Raw genomic sequence first — 22,972 nt, forward strand, 5'->3', positions numbered from 1 at the left:
TGAGAAAGACATGTATCATATGATCTCACTGATATGAGGAATTCTTAATCTAGGAAACAAACTGAGGGTTGCTGGAGTGGTGGGGGGTGGGAGGGATGTGGTGTCTGGGTAATAGACACTGGGGAGGGTATGTGCTATTGTGAGCATTGTGAATTGTGTAAGACTGTTGAATCACAGACCTGTACCTCTGAAACAAATAATACATTATATGTTAAAAAAAAAGAAGAAGAAGATAGCAGGAAGGGGAAAATGAAGTGGGGGAAATTGGAGGGGGAGAGGAATCATGAGAGATTATGGACTCTGAGAAACAAACTGAGGGTTCTAGAGGGAAGGGGGGTGGGGGGATGGGTTACCCTGGTGATGCGTATTAAAGAGGGCATGTACTGAATAGAGCAGTGGCTGTTATATGCAAACAATGAATCATGGAACACTACATCAAGAACTAATGATGTAATGTATGGAGATTAACATAACATAATAAAATTAAAAAAAAGAAGAAGAAAAAGACATGGTGGGAATCAACTGTTTATCTGCCAGATCAATTCCACATTAATTCTCCCACAGAACTACCCTGGAGGGTATGAAGTGTTCAAGATTCCTAAGAAAATGGAGACAATGGATATACCAAGCAATGTAATTGAACCGTTAGAACATATTCATGGGGAAAGACTGAAAAGTTAAGGGAGCCAGAAATTCAGAAGATCCAATATTTATTCTCAAAAATCTATTCTCATATAAAATGAATCACAAAAAACTCATTTTAACTGCTCACAATTTTATCAAGTGTGTCGTGAACTAGATTATGCCTTGCACTGTACTGCTTAACGCAACCATTGTACCCCAAGCTGTCATAATTACACACCCATCTCTTCACCTATTTTAAGTTAAATTTTTAATCATACTGCTAGCCATAATACTTAATCAAAATACTCATTTCAAGAAATGATGGAGGATGCCTTGCTCTTAGACCCTCATGAAAGATCAATCAATAGATAGATAAATAAAAAGACTCTTCTTGCAAAAACTATTCCAAAACAACATTGTCTATGTTACTTTGACCTTCAAATGTCAGTTCCTTGGCTTAAAAATAAAAGCACAAACATTTTATTAGCCCCTGTCAGAAAGCATCTGGAAGCTAACATGTAGAATTAGCAGATTTGAATGTAAATTCTTAGAAACTGAGTAATGTGGGTGGGTTAATTAAATTCTCTGAAATCAGTTTCTTCAACTATAGAATGACCATGATTTAGGGTGAGTAATAAATGAGAAAGTGTAGATAGAGACTATCACAATATTCTGCTCATAGGAAGTCCTCATTCCAACTTGGAATTGGTATTCCAAGTTCGAATACCAACTTCTCTGTTGGTATTTGAAATAATGGCCCTACTATTTAAAGAAAACCCGTAACCCTGTCTCTGATTTCTGCCAACAATGTGGTCAATTTTTATACTTCTCTGTGCTCACTTTTGTAGTCCACATTATGAGAGGCTATTTACAATCTCTGTGTCCGATTTTTAAAAACTACATAAACACTGAAAAATGATGGTACTACCAAATTAGAAATAAAGATGGTAATAGCTCAAATCATTCCATTTCATGTTAGTCACAGGAGTGAAATTGTCCCATCATCCTCTCTTAAAAAGCTCTGTCAAGGAAAGGAGGATGGTGGGTGTGTGTTTGGCACTGCACTACTTTGGCCATCTCCCACCATCAGCATCATATAGAATACCAGAAAAAAGAAAATTTACTACTTATTCTCAAAACCTAATAGCTCCTGGGCACAGAATGTAAATAAATAGATGGGTTTAGAAAAGTCTATTAACATAGGTGAAAGGCATTACAGTTTTCTTTGTGTTTTGTAGAAAGTAGTAACTTTTTAGGGCTACATGTAATGTTACTAAATGTGATTGAAATTTATCCAAAATGGAGTACGAGGAAGAAGCACAAAATGACATGAGCAAGGTAATCCCAGATGCTCCATACACCCTTGGGTGAGGACCAATTTAGTCTTGTGGTCATTGTTTCTTTGCTGTTACTCTTCAGGTATTCTTGGCCAAAGCTTCCATCATTTTTCTTTCAATTCTTCCTTATATTCACGCAAAAGCATATCATTTGGAAACTTCCAAATAAAAAGTCCATTGGAATAGTCACAAAAGATTGTCGCCTCATAGATTTTCAGTGAAAATGACAAATATATTACGGTTAATGGGAGAAAGCTACATAAAGTCTAAATGTGTGTGGGGGAGCCATTCTCATGCATAAGTAATAAGTCAACTATGATGAATATAGAAATAAACTGCAAAATATTGTGTATGTAAAATTAACCTATATTGAAGACTGCATGAATTATGGGCTTCCAACAGTTTATCTGAGTAATAAGAACCCTATCAAGATCTCTCAAATCAGAGAGAGTGGGGGGAAGGGCAGTGGGGGATGGAGTGGGAGCTGAGCACTTATCCTGAGCTGGAGGTCTCCCTGAGCAGGTAGCCCATGGGGAACTCAACTCTTGGTTTATAACAACTGCAGGTGTAAGTGTCTGTTAGGTAGACAGCAAGAACTGTGTTAAGATTTTCTCTTCAGGGAGTCATGGTGTGGGCAGAACACGCGCCTTGCATAGCAAACTCCTAATGACCAAAATGAGCAACAGAACACCATCACAGGACATGCTGGGGTTCCCTCACGTTCCGGGCTTGGAGCCTGCCCTGTTCTGCTAGGGACTAAAGTGGCAATTGGCAAGATAAAACTAGATAAAACTAGATTGTGTTCATCCTTCATCTTGGCCCCCAGGATTCTATGGGGACCCATACACAATCTATCAGAAGACACCTCAAATTCCAAAAAAGCACAGCAGTGTGAAAATTCAAGCAAAAAATAATGATGCTCAGAGGAGTGGGGAGTGATGTGAGGATGCATAATAATTATAACTCTATGGGAAAGAGTTGTTATCAACTTTTCTTTTTTTGCTATCAATTTTTCAATCTGTTTCTTCATTTTTCGTGTTTAGACTGCATAATCTATGGGGTTCAAATTTGAGCCCTACCACTTGCTAAATGTGTATCTTTGGGTAAATAATTTTACTTATCTTTGCTTCATTTTTTTCATCATTAAAATGGGGGCTTCTTTTGTATCTACTTCACAGGGCTATATGAGGATTATTTATAAAGTGCTGAGAACAGTGCCTGACACACAGTGAGCATTAAAAAAAAAGTCTGTTGTTATTTTCATTCTTTTAATAATTACTAAGTTAAAAATATGTATTATAGAAAATTGGGAGAATGCAGAAAAACACTGGCAAGAAAAATTGTGCATAATCCTACCACAATTTGCAGTGGATTGCCTTCAAGTTATTGTTTTAAAAGCTCATATATTAAGTGTAAACATATATTTTACAAACTTGGGTGACCATACAGTACTGCTTCACATATTTTTGGTCACTGTAATTATTCATGGCTCTGTCCTTCATTCTCTAAGTATCTTAGGTTAAATGATAAGTTATATGGCCACCTGTTCATACCATATATGCTACTCTGAATCCTACATTTTGTTTAATATCAAACAATAGTTGCCTTTCAAAACATCAGGTATTGTTCCAAAATTTCATGTGTAACAAGTTGTATACAGTATATGACTGAACTATATTTAATCAATCAAACCATTATCTTTTTTAAAAACAAGAAAAAATATGGATATAACATTACTAAATGTAAAATATAAATTTCTTAAAATTAGGGGAGCCTGGGTGGCTCAGTTGGTTAAGCATCTACCTTCGGCTCAGGTTATGATCCCAGGCTCCTGGGATCGAGTCCCATGTTTGGCTCCCTGCTCAGTGGAGAGTCTCCTTTCCCTCTGCCCCTCCCTGTGCTCTCTGTCTCTTTCTCTCTCTCTCAAATAAATAAATAAAATCTTTAAAAAATTTTTCTTGAAACTAAATACCCTTGTCGTATTATTTCTATCTAGAGAATAGATAGAAACACAAACAGTACCAAATACACATAATTATGGAGTATATGATTAAGACCATTTTTTATATCAATCAGGAAACTTCAGATTATTCAATAAATTCAGTTAGGAGAATTCATTAGCTCTGTTTTTTAAAATATTGTTCTTAATCTCTAAGTACACACGAACATAAATTTCAGATAGATTATGACTATATATAACCATATGTACACATATGGTAAATAATAAACTATAAAGACAATAAAATTGTAATAGCTAAATTAATAAAATATTTATTTCATTTCATGGTGAAGGAAGTATTAAACCTATGAACTACATTTTAAAGTAACTGATAGATTTGATCACATAAAAGGCAAAATTTCTGTATGTGTCAAAAAAAACCAAGTAATAAATCAAAGAGCAATCTAGAAAAATATATGATAGTGCATGATTTATTATCCTCAAAATAACAAACTCCTTTAAAGACGACAAAAAAATTACCAGACTTGAAAGTGAGCAAAGAAAAGAATTTAAAAATTCATAAAAGTAGAAATGAGACTGATCAATATACAAATGAAAAAGTATTCAATTTTGCTGGTAATCAAAGAAATTCTATTTAAAACATTGGTGAGATATAATTTTCCTTATAAAATTATCAACTAAAAAATACTATTCAGTTCTGGTGAAGGAAAAAGTAAAATCAACTTTCTCCTAGTGTGTTCATAGAAATATAAATTATAACTTTTCAGGAGGAAAAGTTATCAAAATGTATTAAAAGTTCAGAAATGTATTCTTAATAATCTGTACCACAAGATATGCATGATGCTTATCAATCACTGTAATCATGAAAAATTGGAAATTCACTAAATGATCCAGCATAAAAGATTGGTAAATAATTTATATGGCATGCATATAATGTTATATTCTTTAAATCAATAGTTTAGAAAAGGATAAGATTATATTATGCTGTGGGAAAGGTCATAATATATTAAGTTACAAAAAAAAGCAGATTACAATATATGTATAGAATGACCCCAACTTTGTTTTTGTTTAAATATTTTATTTGTTTGACAGAGAAAGTGAGAATGAACAGGGGGAGCTGCAGAGGGAGAGGAAGAAGCAGACTCCCCGCTGAACAGGAAGCCCAGTGTGGGGCCAATCCCAGGACCCTGGGATCGTGATCTGAGCAGAAGGCAGACGCTTAACTGACTGAGCCACCCAGGCGCTCCAGAATGATCCCAACTTTGTAAGGAACATTAGTATATTATGTAAGGAGATGTTAGACTTTAATTCTTCCTACCTCAGATTTGATTAGAGTGTCAATATAATGGATAATAGATAATGAAGTGTGAGACTAATAACTAATCGCAGAATTTATAAAGGAAATAATCAAATAATCTAGACCCATTCCAGAACACTTGATCTCCCTCACCGGCTCTGAAAATATAAAAGGGCAGGAGAAAGATGGGTAAGAAAGCCATCTTGGTCCTGAGAGTCTGATGACAGAGGCATATGAATGGCTTGCTCTCCAGAGCATGTTGGGATGACAGATATGGTAGCAGGTCCTGTAGACTAGCTGTGGACCACACAAGAAAGATAGGATGCCAGCTGTCTGAAGACCAGCCTGAGAGGCTCCCGAGCAGGCCTAAGGCCAGTCTACCACTGTCCCAGGTGCAGCAGACCCTCAGCAAGCCAGGGCTAAATTAGGGAAAGCAGCAGTTAGTTAGCTGGGAGGACAGAGCAGAGCAGAGAGGCTAAGGGAGGCAAAGACAGTTGTGCTTTCCTCTGGCCCCAGATACCCTGCCTTCAATGTATTGATTGTGCAGTATTTCCACAGGGAAATTATAAAATAGTTGGGACTGCTATGCACTAAAATGATTATTACTGGTTATTTCTGAATGATGTGATGTTGGGATTTTTTCTTTCTTTTTTATAAGTATATTTATCTTCCTAGTGTTCTAGAAACGGTGTGCATTTGCATGTTTAATGGTAAACATTAGGTATTTTGCACAAATTAGAAGGGTAGGTTTGAAGATGATAGCAGTTGAATGAAAAAGCCATAGATCTGAAAGAAATGATAGACTTTATGAAATTCACACAGGCACGGTCAAAATCTGACAATTCTTTTACTTCTCTTTCAAGGTCAGAAAATGGTAGTAAGAGTTACAGATTTTATATGGATCCATTCTGCTAACAATATTTTTATGGCTACTGGAGAGCAGAGAAAGGTAGGGGACTTAGGTATTCTAAGAAGATTCCAGTCTAGAAGACACCCCCTCTCATCAGTATCAACTAATGGACCAGGGTTAAGTGGTGACAATTTATGCTTTGTGCCCTCAAGAAACTTCTTCCTCTCCATCTAACTTATTAATGGAAATTTCCTTCCCAGGACCACGCTGCACAACTTCATAGAGAGTCCTTCTCATTCTAGTGTGAATGATCTTTATAAAGTTGGGCAGTGTGCAGCCTGCATGCGTAGCCACAGGACCCCATGTGAAAAGCTCATTATAATGCTCCCTCCTAGATAAGCCTTTTGTAACCAGCCCAAATCTCCCTCCTTCACTTTACGCAAGCTTTTATTTCCCACCCATTTTTACGACATTTCCTTAAGCTGTCTTGTCTTTTATGTGTGTGGGGCTCCTGGCATCTCAGAGGGCACTCTAAGAGCAGAGCCTGGGTTCTAACATCTGAAGAAATGAGAAAGCGCGAATGTAAATCACTACCGTAATAACCAAATTAGGCCTGACATGGGATTGCTTATGCTAAGCCCCATGACAGCAAACCAAAACTTAACTAAGTTTCTATGCTGTGCTCTCCCAGAAAAGGAAGGCCAAGGTCAATCAATCCGTGCTTACTTGCTCAGCAGAAGTTACCTGACCTGGCTCCAAGATTTCTCTTTGCTTTGTATAAGGAAAGCAACCCTGCTTTAACCCATCAGCAAACACCCAGGGTAACTTCCTTATTCCTACTCACTTCGGTCTATAAAAATTGCTCACCTTCTACCACTCTTTAGAGATCTTTTTTATCTGCTACATTGGATGCTGCCCCATTCAAGAACTGCTGAATTTTTATTAGATCTGTAAATTGTGGAAATTTTTCTTTGAACAGTTCATATGGACTGGATCCAGAAGTTCTCTTCTAACCTCCCTTGGTGGAGACTAGATGACTCTGCAGACTTGTCACCTGCAGCCAGCCATGAGGACCCTGGTTGTCAGATCCCGATGAAGAGAGGAAGTCACAACTACATTTGGGAATGGCTACCTTCAGCCACAGGAGGACCCTCGCCATGGATGGGCATTTTCTCCGCCCCACATCATTCTTTGATTCCATTCTGAATCCATTCTCTGGAGCCGCTCTCAGGCTTCCACTGGCCAGTGATGACATGAGGATCTTGATGATAACTCAGGTTGGCATGTGCTCCTAAGAGAGGAAACCCAGGAAAATGTCTGCCTGAATCCTTGACCCCCTTATGATTCTTCAGTTCCCTCTGGTTCTGTTTCAAGGCTGAAGATGGTACCTGACCTGGGTGGGTGCAGGTGGTTAGGAAGAGGAAACCGGACAGGAATGTACGGGTTGATCCTGCGTTTGCGGGAAACGGGACTGGTTCTGCAGCAATTAGAAACTGTCTAGAAGATTGTGAGGCTTCCTGGAAGTTGCCTGCTGCTATCCATGGGCAGGGCTGGCTGGCAGATACATGCTAGTATGGTATGCTACATCGGCTGGTGCTGGCTCCTCCATAGACAGTCATGTCCTCTGGATCCTGACCAAAGTCTGTTCCTCTTACCACCTTCCTTCTGAACCCGTGCTTACTATTCATCCTTGTGATCAGAATGTGGCTTCTGTGTACTGAATCCATATGAGGGTTTCATTCACCTGACAGTTATATGCAGCAGATCTTTTTTCAAAACCTGACATCAAGGCACTCTATAAATTTGATTCATGTGTGTATACAAGTCTTCCTGAGTGGGGTTAACCACAGGTTCTCTGGCGGTAAAAAACGAGTTTTTGGAATAGCAGGTCTGAGGACCCACCCTGGGGCCATGGTGTAGACACGGGTCATAGCAGCCATTGAGCCTTCTCATAGTCACATCCTGGTATTACTTCCCCAAATGCATGTAATCTGAGGTTTTATTCATTTTTTCAAATTAATTGGAGAGATGCACATTTCTGATCAACTCTGCCTTGCCTTGGGGAGAAAAGAATGGCAGAGGCTTCTAACCCACTGTTAATTGGGATTTCACTAAGATAGAGCAGGCATTTGGCAAATGGGGAGAGAGGGAGGAAAGAAGAAGGGAGAGAAGAGAAGGGAGAAAGGAGGAAAAAGGAGGGTGTTGGAGGGAAGCTTATTTCCTGAACACAGAGTCATTCGAGGATATCATGTGCAGCAAATTAAACGATCCTTCAGCAAGAATTTTGACAAGAAAATTTCATTAGGGATTTAAATCTCTATGGAAGCTCAAGTTGCTGCATTAAGATATGAAAATTGTGCAAATATTGTTCCTTAGAATAATGTTTGCTGCAGGTCATTGAGTTTCAGTCAATGAAATGGAGAGTGATAAATGTCACAGTGGCAATAACGGGAGGAAGGAGGGGTGGTGGGGGGGAAGGGAGAGCCCAGCAGTCGAAGGCTCAGGCCCTGGAGTCATCTGGATCAGCAGTTAGACTCCAGCATTAACTAGCTGCGTGACCTTGAGCAAGTTTAACACCTCTGAGGCCTAATTTCCTCATCTATAAAATGTGAGCAGTTGCCAGTCACTCTGCTAGACTGTGACTGTGAGGGTTTAATGAGATAATCCAAGTAAGGCCCCCTGGCACAGTGCCGGGCACACGTGGGCTCTGAACACATATTCGTGTGATTATACTGATGAGTCAAGGCGGTGGGCTAATGTTCATCCGGCACTGACTTCTCGTCAGTCTGGGTTATAGCAACCTATAGCAATAATAATCACCCTTTTCTGGGTGAAAGCCTGAGGCTCAGGGGCCAAGTGAATCTGCCAAGGTCACAGGGGTGTAAATGCTTCCATTAGAATCATGCCCATGCTTATGTATCAGTGTGTTTTTCTCCCTCACTAGATGGCAGGGGCCTCAGAGCCTAAACTCTGTGTGTACCTTTGTACTAACAGAATCTGGCCAGTTAGATGGTCCTTGGTGGATGCTCAGAAAATACCGGTGGGGTGAATTCAGGACTGCATAAATAAATGGAGGCATGAGTGCATAAATGGTGCTATCATGCTTTTCCCATTTATTTTATTTTATTATTTATAAAAGATTTTATTTATTTGACGGAGAGAGAGAGCACAAGTGGTGGGAGGAGCAGAGGGAGAGGGAGAAGCAGGCTCCCCACTGAGCAGGGACACAGGGCTCGATCCCAGGACCCTGGGATCATGACCTGAGCCGAAGGCAGATGCTTAACCAACGGAGCCACCCAGGCACCCCTCCTTTTCCCATTTGAACTCTGTCTCCATGGGGACTCATCCACTGGGTTTCTCAATGCTTTATTTTTTAGTTTTTATTTCAAGGCTTTCTGGAGCTCTGACTCACATAATCTTATGCCATTTTATAGGAAACAGGAGAAAAAGGGGGAAAAAATCCATATACTTCCACACCCCAAATACTGAAAGTTCCCTTTCAGCATTTCAGGATATATATATTTTTTTCTACCATTGGACCAAGGGATGTTCCTACTGCAATTTTATATGAAAATAATTTTCTATGTTGCTGTTTCACCTAATAGGAATATTTCTTACAGGTATCATTTTAATGATAATTTAATAGAACATTATAGATATGCCATATGATATTTCACTTAAACATAGTTTTGCTGTTGGTTTTCAGCATGTGTCTATTTTTTCACCATTAGAAATACAGCTGCACTAAATATTTTTACACATATAAGACCTAGGTTTTCAGGCTAGTGACTGTGGTTATGAGATCAGTTTTCTTGAAGGAGCACAGTCCTACTGGTAGGCCTCATCCTCAATTTTGCAGAGATGGACTATGATATCTAAGTGGATGGCAAGGGTTTTATTAGATTGTCTAAAGAGAGATTATTTCACCTATTTTGTATCATATGCGAGCCCTGCCCCCATACCTTGTCCTCTATCCTATTGATAGATATTCCATGGCTATATATGACAAGTAAAAAGGAAGGAAGGAGAGAAAGAAGGAAGAAAGGAAGGAAAGAGGGAGGGAGAAGGAGAGGGAGGGAAGGGAAGGAAGAAGCCTAAAGGGAAGATATAATGAAAAAAATAGAAAGGAAAGGGAGAAGAGAAAGGAAGTAAAGAGAAAAGAAAGAAGAGGGGAAAACAGAGGGAAACTAGGTACATCAGCCAAAATAAAAAAAAGAGGAAACAAGAAGAAAGAAATTAGCAAGCCCATTCTTCCATGGGCTTTGCAATATTCCAAATCCACGTCCCCAACCACAACCATACGTTTGAGACATCCGCTTAGCGAGCGGAAAAATCTCAAGATGAAACAAATATAACACACTCTAGTAACTGTCCCCTATTAAGGTGATTCCTAGACACCAGTGCAGGGAGAGTTACATTTGCAAGGAAATGAGTAGGTAAGATTGTATCGTAGCTCATCTTGCCAAGATAAAACACAACTAAATGAAATTAAACAGGGGCGCCTGGGGTGGCTCAGTCGTTAAGCATCTGCCTTCGGCTCAGGTCATGATCCCAGGGTCCTGGGATCGAGCCCAGCATCGGGCTCCCTGCTCAGCGGGAAGCCTGCTTCTCCCTCTCCCATTCCCCCTGCTTGTGTTCCCTCTCTCACTGTGTCTCCGTCAAATAAATAAATAAAGAATCTTAAAAAAAAAAGAAGAAATTAAACTTTTCCTTTTCAAAAACTTTGCATTTCCGAGGGAAATGTAGGTTAAAATTTGGCGCCCAGGGTGGGGTGGGGTACAAAATGCAAAATATGCATTTTGAGAAGATGTTGAAAGATAGTTAGACATGTTCATTATACAGCAATGTGCTCACAACAGGACAACTTCTGTCTGTCATCAATACACAATATTTTGTTGAAGTTTGTCTTATGCATGTTCGGTATTCAAAAAACCATAACATTGCCTTTGTAATTTGGAAATGCCTGTCATGATTCTCACTGAACTAAATTACTGAATCGATAAAAATCTCCTTTCCATAGTGGTGATTCAATTGTAGCAGTCATTGAAAGAGCAGAAGATTATTTACAAATAAAGCAAAAAATTCATATTTGACTAGAATTGGTCAGAGTAGTATCAAATGCTACCTTTTACTTCATATAGAAACAAAAAACTAAGGATTAGCAATATATCTTAGTGGCATATTATCTTCTTTCATGAATGAAAAAAAGAATTTGCCAACTGTCCAGGAATCAGTGATATGCAAATAGTGTTGCTAAAGATGGGTTTTTTTACAGTTTAAAAACTTCTTATATAATTTTAGATGCCTATTTTCTTACTTTAGTAAGTACGGTAAAGGTTAATAGGCTTAATATTTTTTTTTTTAAAGATTTTATTTATTTATTTGAGACAGAGAGAATGAGAGACAGAGAGCATGAGAGGGAGGAGGGTCAGAGGGAGAAGCAGACTCCCGAGCAGGGAACCCGATGCGGAACTCGATCCCGGGACTCCAGGATCATGACCTGAGCCGAAGGCAGTCGCTTAGCCAAATGAGTAATAGGCTTAATATTAACACAGTTCCAAGCAAAGGGTAAGAACCAATGAGACTGTAGTTTCCATAACATTCTGTTAGGTCAATAATGAGCTCTGTTCTGTTTCTATTTCCTTGCTTTCATAATGGGTGGTGGGGGGAGTCTGAAAGCTAAGGGAGCAGGGTTTGCTGGAGTTTCCAGTGTAGGTCAGTGGCAGAGCTGAATCTGGAGACCAGGTCCCATCTCAGGAGAAGACCAGACCTAGACTTAGACCAAGATAGTTCTGAGCGAGAGCTTTGTCCCTTGGCAGCATTCAGAGACAAATGACCGAAATACAGCCTTCAGCTGAGTTAGCAACCGTTGCTCAGAGTAAGCACTGCCTACATATTGTGTTAGAGAAAGAAGAAAAATGCTTGACCTACTTGGATCCGATAAGATGGAATCAGTTTTCGGCAGAAATTGATCACAGCGGACTCCTTGGTAGCCTTCTTTGCACCTGAGACAAGGAGATAAATGACAAACATACGCATGTGGTTGTGAAAGATTTCAACAAGCAAAATAGCCATCAATTACACAAATGTGAGAACAGTACATTCATGCTTTTGCATTGTTTGATTCAGTCTTCTAACACTGACAGACGGATTTTAGCCTATTTACGTGCAGAAAACCCAGCACGGCTTTGCTTTTTTAGTTTTAGACGGAATACCTAACGAGCAAATTGAATAGCATTTTAAGATGGCCCTCGAAGCAATGTGAGTAATATTTATCTTCAGATTCTAATTCTGAATGCAGGTATATGCAGGTCTTTATTCAATGCACTAGTCTCTCAAAGGCTGCAAATACCCTTTCGGTAGCATATTTTAAGGGTCATTTTGCTAATAAAAAATCATTTTCTGATATAAGTGATCAAATCTAATCAGATTTGGCTACTGTTTATCTTCCTCGTGTTTTATTAGTTTGTTCATTTGCTAATTTTACCTTTTTTTTTTTTTTTTGATGTAGCTATTCTTCAAGTCAGCATCGCTTAACTGCTTGGCCAGAAAAAACAGCATTTATTTTAGATCTGCTAAGATCTGAAAGGCATCTATGTCTACATGCAAGGTCTCTGTGCATTCCCTCTAAACTCATATTTTTCCCTCCTTATTTTTCTCTTTTATATTCACAAACATGTGCAAACACTGGACAAGGCAACTTTCCTGAGGTGGGTGCAATTTGGAGGCCAGGAATATGCCTGAAAGCACCCGCAATGAGGCACGTCACCTCAGCCCTGCCAGTCCTCTGTCGAGTCTTCACACAGCTCACTCCTTCACGGCTGCGTGGCCACCTCAGACATCCTTGGCTCATCAGCTGGCAGTTCAAGGAACAAACACAGGCGATGCCCCCACGCCTGCCTCTGTAAGCGGGGTGGTGGCATTTAGTGGTCTGCTGGAAGCTTAATCTGTCATGCTCGAGTTAAGCACAGGAGCATCCATTGTTGCTTGTGGGATGAATCTGTCCTAGTTACACAGGAGGAAATTGTGCTGCTAGTATAAAAATCAGATTTAAAAAACAATCCTCTGGTTGTTAGAAATCTATGAAATCGACAAAAGAATTCAAAGAGACTGTTCTGTCAGAGACGAGAGCTGTGAATTCTTTCTGAAGAATATGCTTTGTTTTTTGGGTGTAATAAAGTATTAGATAAGGTCTGTTGCAGTGGGAGCAGCAGCTGAAGGGCGCGGAGGTAATTTTACTACCTTTCATTGTGAGCCAAATTGGAAGTCAGGTGATCGGGCAGGCTCTCTTTAGCACCTTCTTAAGCCTGGCATTCTGGAGTGTATTTGGCAATTTTCGTCGTTGACTAAGAACAAAGACTCCCGATATATGGATACCCCAGATACCCAACAGGCTATTGAAAAAATTTGTTTGAGCAGCCACATATTTTCATAACTTTTTTTTTTAATTCATTTATTGCACTTGAAATAAAGCAGGCATATCACTCGGTCTGTAATGGTAGAAAGTCAGAAAATACTTAGGACCGAATCACATTTGTTATGAAAAAATAAACTCCTGCTCTCCAAAAGCGGTCGTGTGCCTTTATTCAGAATTACCAGAACCACAGTGCTTTAATCTTCATTTCCCCAGAAACGATGAGTTATGGGCTGGATGTGTGCTATGGTGCGCATTCACGTTTTTGGAGGTTTTATTTCCAACATATGTGGGAGATTTGAAGCGTACTTTTCTCTTTTACTCTTTGCATCTTCATTTAATATGAAAATGGTTCCTAGGGAGATGGCTGCATTTAAGGGAAAGTGCTTTTTTGTTTTGTTTTGTTTTGCTTTTTAAGGGGTTCTTCGTTACTTACAATGCATTATTCCATTTGTCTGTGGAAAGGAAACTATGAAAAGATGTTTGACATTTTTCTAGGCTTAAACTGATTTTCTGTGGGTGTGCGCCCACTTTGAAGAGCTCAGGCCTCATGGGGTATATCTGGAAAACAGCACAGCAAGGGCCTTCAATGCGGCTTCATCCCTGTGTGCTGCAGATAGTCAGTGATGATGCTGGAGGAGACCAAGCCAGGCTAGGAAACCCCCCACAGGCTCTGTGACTGGCTACGTAGCCAGTCCTGCTCCTTTGTTAAGCAGGCAGTGTCTCTGCTAATTGGTTGCTGGGTTTTAAGAATGATACATTAAAATTTCCATTTGAAAATCACACATATGTTACCTTGGTAAGTTCAGACCCATCCAGATATGAAGACCGAATGGGCCAGCAGGTAATGCCAGTGAATCAGATTGAATTCATGATGATATTAAAGACATAAAGCAAAGCAAAAAAAAAAAAAAAAGTCAAGATGCACATCTATTGCACTGATGGAGTTTGGTGGGCTTCTTTAGAGAAATATCATTGTATGTTTATTTTGGTTTTGGTTAGTCTTGGGAGGATTTTGAGAGTGTTTTTGTTCATTTTTTTAAGATGTTTGCTTTTTGAAGAATACAGGTATAAGTAAAACAGAAATTCATATAATAAAAAGGTATTTGTTCATCTAAGATAGCATGACAGAATTTATAAAATTTTAAAAATACATGTGTAATCTAATGATAAATGTTTTTTAAAAAGCACAAATCTTCTCTTCCCTAGGTTAATATTCTATTTCTTTTCCTATTCTTCATTGCTTTCAAATCTCCATTCAATTCATCCAGTCCCTGTTCTATGAATTTCTTTATCCCTTAGAAACATCATATCACAGTGATTGTATTTAAAAAAATCCCAATATTCCCTGGTGGTTTTCCAGGTAAGTTCTGATTCTACAGCTGAATGGTGTAGGAAGAAGGAGTAGGCTCAGGACAGGAAATACAGTCAAGGATCACAAATAGTTATATAAAGAAAATGGGAGAATTATTATCAACAGTGAAACAACCACAGAACACACTCAGTCTGCAAGAGCTAAGACATTTTACCTTGAAAAAAAATTAGTCTTAAATTCTGTGTTTATCTACTCTGTGGTGAAGGAGAGGTCACTTCTGAAACCAGTAAGTTCTTGATCATGTTGTTTGCTTTATTTCCAAATTTAAAAGGCAGAAGGGAAGGACATAGTTGAGGAAACAATGCCCAAAGCAAGGTAGGGCAGGTAAGAGGTTGAAGGGAGATTGTATTAGGGTAACCACGGATAAGAGACCTCGGGCTGGCAATGAAGTGGGGGGAAGAGCTTGGAGACCGAGCCCAGTATCTCTCTGCTGGTGAGCCTCAGGGCTGAATCACAAACGAGGGTCCTGACTGTCTACAGGGATAGGGCCCGTTGTGTAGTTTCAAATGCAGACATCTCTTTTTCTACTTTTTATATCCTTCCAGCTTGACCCTCGCCCCCCCATCTCAGTTGTTCAGCTGTATCTAAAATAACAAGTTCTCCCTTCTATTCATCTTTCCTCATCTATATTATCCCTGAGAAAAAGCCCAGTTTTACTGAAAAGTTCTAAAAAACAATCCTTGGGCGAAAGAGAAGAAGAGAATAATACCAGCAAAGATGAGAAAATATAACATGCATGATTGTTAGCTGGATTTCAATACTTGCTTTGTCTGATGTGGTAAAGAAGAAGTGGTCAACACATCACCCAGCCTGGATGTGAAGGACCCAAAGGAAGGGACGTGTAAAATGGTCAATGACTAGCTGATGTTCCCACAGAAATCCCAGTGCTAACTTCAGACCATTCCCATCTCCTCTCTCATAATACTCTATGCCAGCTGATTTCTTTGAACCCATTTCTTGAGTAACAACTACACTAGTGCTTAATAATATTAGTGACTTTGAGTGAAAATTAAAGAACTCTCACTTGTGACCAACAGCCTCCCTACATTTCCAGAGGATTCTTCCATTTTCCCTCTTCCTTTTGTTAGAAAAACAAAACAAAATAACACAAAAACAACCCGAAAACTGTTCCACTGAGGGAACTGTACTAGCTTTACTCCTCATTTGTTGATTTCCTGGTCATATACTCATTAATGGAAGGCATCATCATTGTTTCACTGCACTGTTCTCCAGTCCTACTCTGTTTTTATTGTGAGGGTATTGATTATGCACACGGATGGCCCAGCCAATACACGGTCTCTAAGCACATGTCTTCCTCTTGTTTATCATAATGATTTACAGTGCTGAGTTTACACTCTCACTTCTCTGCTTAGTATTTGCGTGGATGTACTTTACGCAAATCATTTAACATCCCTGTTTCCCAGTTTCAACCCAAATAAAACATAAGCGATGCCAGGAAGGAGAAAAATGAACAAGCACACATAGTTGATATTCTACAATTGCATTTTGGCCATTTTTATGACTACAGGTCTTATACCTGCCATATCTTCAAAGATGTATTTGACATAATTTATAGAGAGAAACGTATGAAGGATAGAAACATGTTCAGATGTTTGCTTCAATCCCTGTGTAGTGCCTGGTCTCTGCATTCACTTTAGAGAAAGTATACATTGCTTTCTTGTTGGAAACTTGATTTTAGACATAAAATTTGAACTAGCAGAAATCAATTAACTTCACAAGAGAAAAGGTGGCAAAATGTGTGGGTTGTTTCCTGCCCGTATCAACTTACATTCATAAAAAAAATGACAATTACTCTTTGATGTTACAGGAAAGTAGACACTTTGTCAGTGATAACAAGTCTGACAATTTTAAGGAGCCTATTAACACTGATTTGAAAAAAGAACAACCCCTCCAGGTATTCTTCTCTATCTCCTGCCAATTCTCTTCAGCCTCAATGTCAGACCTTGGTTGGGGAAAACAGAAAGATCATTTGGCATTTAAACTTTACATTTTGGAGGCAGGCTGGTTTGCAGCACTGCCTGGTTTTAAATCCAGGATCAGCTGTTTTCTGGCTTCTGTGCCTCCTTCCCTTCATATGTAAAATGGAGGTAAGAATAGTAGCTCTCGCTTAGAATTATTATTAAGAATAAATTATATAAGGGGCGCCTGGGTGGCTCAGATGGTTAAGCGTCTGCCTTCGGCTCAGGTCATGATCCCGGGGTCCTGGGATCGAGTCCCGCGTCGGGCTCCCTGCTTGGCGGGGAGCCTGCTTCTCCCTCTGCTTCTCTCTCTCTCTCTCTCTCTGTCTCTCATGAATAAATAATAAATAAATAAATCTTAAAAAAAAAAGAATAAATTATATAATACCTGCGGTTCATGGTAAGCACTCAATAAATGTTTGGTTTTGTTTTTTTTTTTAAATATTCTTTGAATTTGAAATCATCATCACAGTTTTTCGAGTGGGGAAACAGAATCCAAAGGTTAAGTATCTGATCCCCCACATCTCACATCCAATAAGTATTTGAACTAGAGGCAAACTTAACTGGGGATGACTTTAAAGTCTTCACTTGATCCCTGGCATTTGCTGACATTCTTCATGGAATATCACAGGAATTTCCATTCTTCATGGAAAAACAATACATAAATCCTTATATGCCCAGCTACCTTTTCCAAGATTAGTATTTGAAAATTATGGCCCAAATATCATGAACTGAAGCCATTATTTAACAGTAAGAATTAAAGACCTAGATTTGTAAGTTATTATCCAATCTCAAAATGTTCTTAAGCAAACTATGTCACAGAAACTAGTCACTGATTTAAAGGCAAACTTCTTAAGCTTCATGTTAATTTAAAAGATAATCACTGGGGATGCTCAATCATCCGACTCTTGCTGTTGGCTCAGGTCCTGATCTCACGGTCGTGGGATCCAGCCCCACTGTCAGGCTCCCTGCTCAGCACAGAGTCTGCTTGTCCCTCTCCCTCTGCTCCTCCCCTACTCGCATTCTCCTCTCTCTCTCTAATAAATAAAAATAAAGTTTTTTTAAATAAATAAATAAATAAATAAATAAATAAATAAATAAATAAATAAATGGTAATCACCAACTACGGATGGGAAGACTCTTCCTGGGCACTACTATTAAAGAATGATAATGACATCTCTTGATTTCAGACTAATTTTGATTTCAGTCCTCAGTTAAAAATCAAAACCAAAACCAATACAAACAAAAACACAGAATAGAGTTCAGCAGGACAAGTGAATTGCCCAGCATTGAAAAGATGGGGAGTACAGGAGCCAGAATTCCCTACCAGGTCTCCATCTGAATGCAAATGGGTGTCAGATGGACCAGGAACTTTTTCTAGCTAAGGGTCTGCTGCCTACAGTTATTAATGGTGTTAGAGCACATTGCCTTCCCTGCCACTCACTGTTGAAGATGAGATCTAGGTCTGGCTATGGAGAATACTGAGAAACTGATTAGTGTAAGCTTTCTTTAGCTGACTTTAAAATTTAATTAAGTGGTCTTATTTAAAAGGAGCACTAATTAAGACAGCAAGATCTTTAAGTTAACCGATTGGAATTAAAATTACCTACAGATTGGCTGTAGGTACAGCCTTTCCAAAATCATTTCAACTATAACTGGAAGAATTTGGAATTGCATTATTTTAAACTGCAAACCACCTTCAAACTCAAGAAAATTTTCCAGTGTGTTATCGATAGCTTTCAAAAATATCACAAATCCCATGGCTGAGGCAACTGTTGCTTATAATGTCATTCATCTTACAAGTATGATGTTTCCTGCTAATGAAGTTTTATCTGCCATCTTAAGAAAGTGTAGAGATTTGGTGCCTGGGTGGCTCAGTTGGTTAAGCGACTGCCTTCGGCTCAGGTCATGATCCTGGAGTCCCAGGATCGAGTCCCGCATCGGGCCCCCTGCTCGGCGGGGGGTCTGCTTCTCCCTCTGACCCTCCCCCCTCTCATGTGCTCTCTCTCATTCTCTCTCTCTCAAATAAATAAATAAAATCTTTAAAAAAAAAAGAAAGAAAGAAAGTGTAGAGATTTATTTTTGAAAATTTCCCTTTAGCAAAGTTTGAATTCAAAAGTAGAGGGACGCCAATTATTTCATCATAAGACTGCTATGATTTCAGAAGTGCATCTGAAAGCATTTGCTCAAAACCAGGAGGCGTGCTGCATTCTGTTAATATTTGGGCCCTAAAGACAGAAATGAAAAGAATGATTGAAAGTCTGAGAAGTTAAAAAATTTTATAACGAATATGTACTTACTCAAATGCAAGTTCTTCTCAACTATATATAGAGTATCAGGGACTTGTATTCAGCAGCCACCCAGACACTCCATTGGTCAAATCACTGTCACAGAGACAGCAACTCATTTACATCAAGTCATTTTACTCCCTGATACGGCAATTCATTTTTGGACAATCAGTGGCTGAGGAGTTCATTCTAAATTCATGTTTTGGCCTTTATAGAGATTTCTGCCCCTATTTGGTCTAGAGCCTCACCTCAGACTTACTACGTCATTGGCAAAATTAAAACACATAACATAGCATGAAGGTGCTACAGAGGTTAGGGTGTATAGCAATATTATCCAACGCAGCTATGTGGGCTGAAAAAGTCATTCTATCTAATTTAGCTTTGCTTTTACTGCATCTAAAATAAACCATAATCTCTTTTTAGGCTAAGAAGGTAAATAAAGGAGTAATATATTGGCATTCTTGCAGAAAGACTTTATATTTCACTGTCACATTGGAGGTACTAAAATACTAATTTCCCTTCTCAAGAACGAAAGGATTGGGGGTGGTAATAAGGACAGGGGGAGGGTAGATGGAGTTTTGTTTTGTCAATTCAAATTTGATTGAGAAAATGCTACATTACTAATTTCCTAGCACACACAAAATCTGTTTTGACAAATGTGAGATTCTAGTTTTCAAGGGTGGTAGCCTGTTATGGTGGAAGAGGCATGTCCTCTGGATATAAGATGATCCCAAGTCTGCCACACAGAAGTGTGACAGAGGTCTGCGGTTGACCTCTCTGAAGTCTCAGGTGCTCATCTCTGTCCTAATTCAGTGCATGTTTGGGCCCGTGTGCACACACTCAGACATGCAAGCACAGACACATGTCACCCCTCTTCCTTGAAAATAAGTCTAATAATCAGAAAATTTAGGCAGACGATTTAGGTTCTAACATAAAAATCAGCAGAGATTCAGGCTCTCTTCCCCTACTTCCCTAGTTAATGGAAAATTCCCCTGACTGCCTTTGATATTTCCCAGCCAAGAGAGGACCGGGATTTATTGTCACATCCAATCCCTATGATTCCTCTTTATTATTATCACTTACGATGTTTTAAGATTGAGAAGTTAGCCAATCACAGACTTTCTCTGATGCTTCAGGTCCAACATCAGCAGATTCCTTCACTTGTCTCTACTTGCTTGGAATTAGGAGAGCAATTGACGCACATGTCCAGACTAGTCAATGGAAGAAAGGTAATGACCATCCTTGTCCTCTCACAGTTCAGCAAGAAATATAAAACTTAGCCAGAGTAAAACATTTTAATGTTGCTATCAGTCATCTTGGGCCACCATAATAAAGCATCACAGACTGGGTGGCTTCAACAACAGAAAATTATTTTTTCCCAGTCTGGAGTGCAGAATTGCAAGATCAAGGTGCCAGCAAGGTTTGTGTCTGGTGAGGGCTCTCTCACTGGGTTGCAGATAGTCACCTTCCCACTGTGTCCTCACACAGTGGAGAGAAAGAGCTCAATGCCTCACTCTCTCTTCCTCTTCTTGACTTTTGATAAACAACGTTTTATATTAAGTGTGTCACATATATAATATTTGGAACACACTCATTCTAAGAATGTATTCATTCTTTACGAGAACTTCAAATTTAACTGGGTGTGTTGTATTTTATTCTCTAGATCTGGCAATCACAACTGTATGACGGTAAAAGAATGTGAATAATAATAGAAGAACCATCAGTAAGAACACCCAGATTAAAGTCAGTGTATAATAATTTTGCTATAACTATATCCTGTTGTGATCAATTTAGCAATCTCTTGTTTTAAGGATAAGGAGCCTGGGCACATTATATTTACTTCTATCAACCACAAAAGGGACATAATGAGCTCACAGAGTCTGGAAGGGGAAAATATGAATTTCAATAGCTAGCTCTTAAATGGCCACAGCATTGAAAGAATATGTCAAGAATGTGATGAAGAGCAAATGAAGTAAGGTTGTTTGTAAATGTTAGGTGCATATTTGTGACTTGATTGTGTGGATCACTAGCTACTACTTTGCATAAATTCTGAATTAACTGTAGGAGTATGCTGGCCAGCAGCCCAAGTGAGACCAAAGGAAGAAAGAAGGCATTCTGCTTCATTCTGCATCTCCCTTTCCTGAGTATAAATTTAATACACATACTATAGCAATTAAAAAGCAGTGAACACAAATACGTAACATAGAGCAGTGATAACCTAAAAATCCAAGATAAGACATAAGAAGACACTCTTCTGGAGGACTGTGAGGTCCTTTCTGGAATTCATGGTTCTCAGAAGGAAACAATGAGAGAGTATGTTATCAACAAGAGATCAAAGAGGCCAGCCTTGTTCCCTGTCTGTGTAGTGTGGGTGATTCCCTACAGCAAAGCAGTACACAGCTTGATAAGGAAGAGTGAAAAGAAAATAAATCTGAGAGATAAATCTTATTTAAAAGGCATCTTTATGATTGGCATTATAAAGGAGAGACGGAGCTCATTAGCAAACGAACTGATAAAACCATTCACAGCATGCTTCAAAAAGAAGTGGTAATAATTATTGTCTCTCTAAGAAAGGGGGCAAAATATCCACACAGTGTCATTCACAAATCCCTTTATAGACATCACAGAGCAAGCTGCAAAAAGTCCCACAGCTTTCTGATTTAATTAAGTGAAGAAGGCAAGGAAAGATTTTTACAGTTCACACGCCTGGATCATAGAAGGTTCTACATGAAACATGATTTTTTAAAAGCCATTTTAGAGACCCCTAGAGTTTGCTGAACCGTCATTCAACAGCATAATTTTCCCTGTTTCTCCCAGGATATTGTACAATTGACTAACAGGGTGCAGCATTTCTACCAGCGAAAGGAAGTGGGCAGCTTTGATCAGAATTCACAATAATGTATCTCCCTTGTGTGATAAATGATTTACTGCTGAGGATAAATGGATATAATCTTTCATTATGTATGACATTCATCAGCAACAAGGAAGCTTTGGACTGAATGGAAAGTGATTTCATATTAAAAGCTTCATGCAACTCAGACTGAGATGAAAGTGAGGTCTTGCCTTGAAAAAAAAAAGTGGTTCAGGCTTGTAGGTTTAAATGGATGCTCAGTCAAATATAATCATTACTCTAAGTCTGAAAATCTGTTAGGAGGAAACCAGGGAATTATGTGACTAGGTCAACCTCAATTTTGCATAAAAAGCCCCATTTCTTAACCACACTATTCTGTTTACTTAAATGTGTCACTAAGACCAACTTTGAGGACTGAGAATAGCCAGAGAACCAGGTAGGGAGGAGAGAGAGGAGGTGGGGTGGGGTGGAAATGACTTAAATTTCCATTATCATAGAGTCAATGCACCATTTCCAAAGTAGATAAATCAAGAAAGAGAGACTTAGTATATTATTTAGAGATATGAAGTTAACAACTAGGAAAATGCCAAATGAAAATGGTTTAATAAGCTTGCCTGTGTGTTTGGGGAAGGAGATGCAAGCTCAGGAGTGGGACAATTGGTGGAGAGGGATGAGACCAGGGCTAGTGGCTTTGCATTATAAGCACATTTGTATTATTATCATTTTTTAGTATACACTTAGATGATGAGGCAATTTAAATGTAGCAAATCATTTCATTTTAAAAATGATTCCAGTATTTTTTTTAAAGATTTATTTACTTATTTATTTATGAGAAAGAGAGAGAGAGAGAGTGGTGGGAGGAGCAGAGAGAGGGACAAGCAGACTCCATGCTGAGCACGGAGCTCCATGCAGGGCTTGATCTCAAGACCCTGAGATCATGATCTGAGCTGAAACCAAGAGTTAGATGCTTAACGGATTGAGCCACCCAGGTGCCCCA

At 39.0% G+C, this 22,972-nt stretch overlaps 1 protein-coding gene across 3 annotated transcripts in view; it reads right to left on the bottom strand.

Moving 5' to 3' along the window:
* NRG3 (neuregulin 3) overlaps positions 1 to 22,972 on the bottom strand; it is a 923,883-nt gene that overhangs the window by 181,602 nt on the left and 719,309 nt on the right. For all 3 annotated transcript variants that reach the window (XM_081823990.1, XM_081823988.1, XM_081823989.1), the window contains exon 3: positions 11,996 to 12,073. In XM_081823990.1, coding sequence (XP_081680116.1) covers positions 11,996 to 12,073 — 78 coding nt within the window. The remainder of the gene's footprint in view (positions 1 to 11,995; positions 12,074 to 22,972) is intronic.

This window comes from Leptonychotes weddellii, chromosome 6 (assembly GCF_054177405.1).
Source record: "Leptonychotes weddellii isolate Sample4059 chromosome 6, ASM5417740v2, whole genome shotgun sequence".
NCBI classification, from domain to species: domain Eukaryota; kingdom Metazoa; phylum Chordata; class Mammalia; order Carnivora; family Phocidae; genus Leptonychotes; species Leptonychotes weddellii.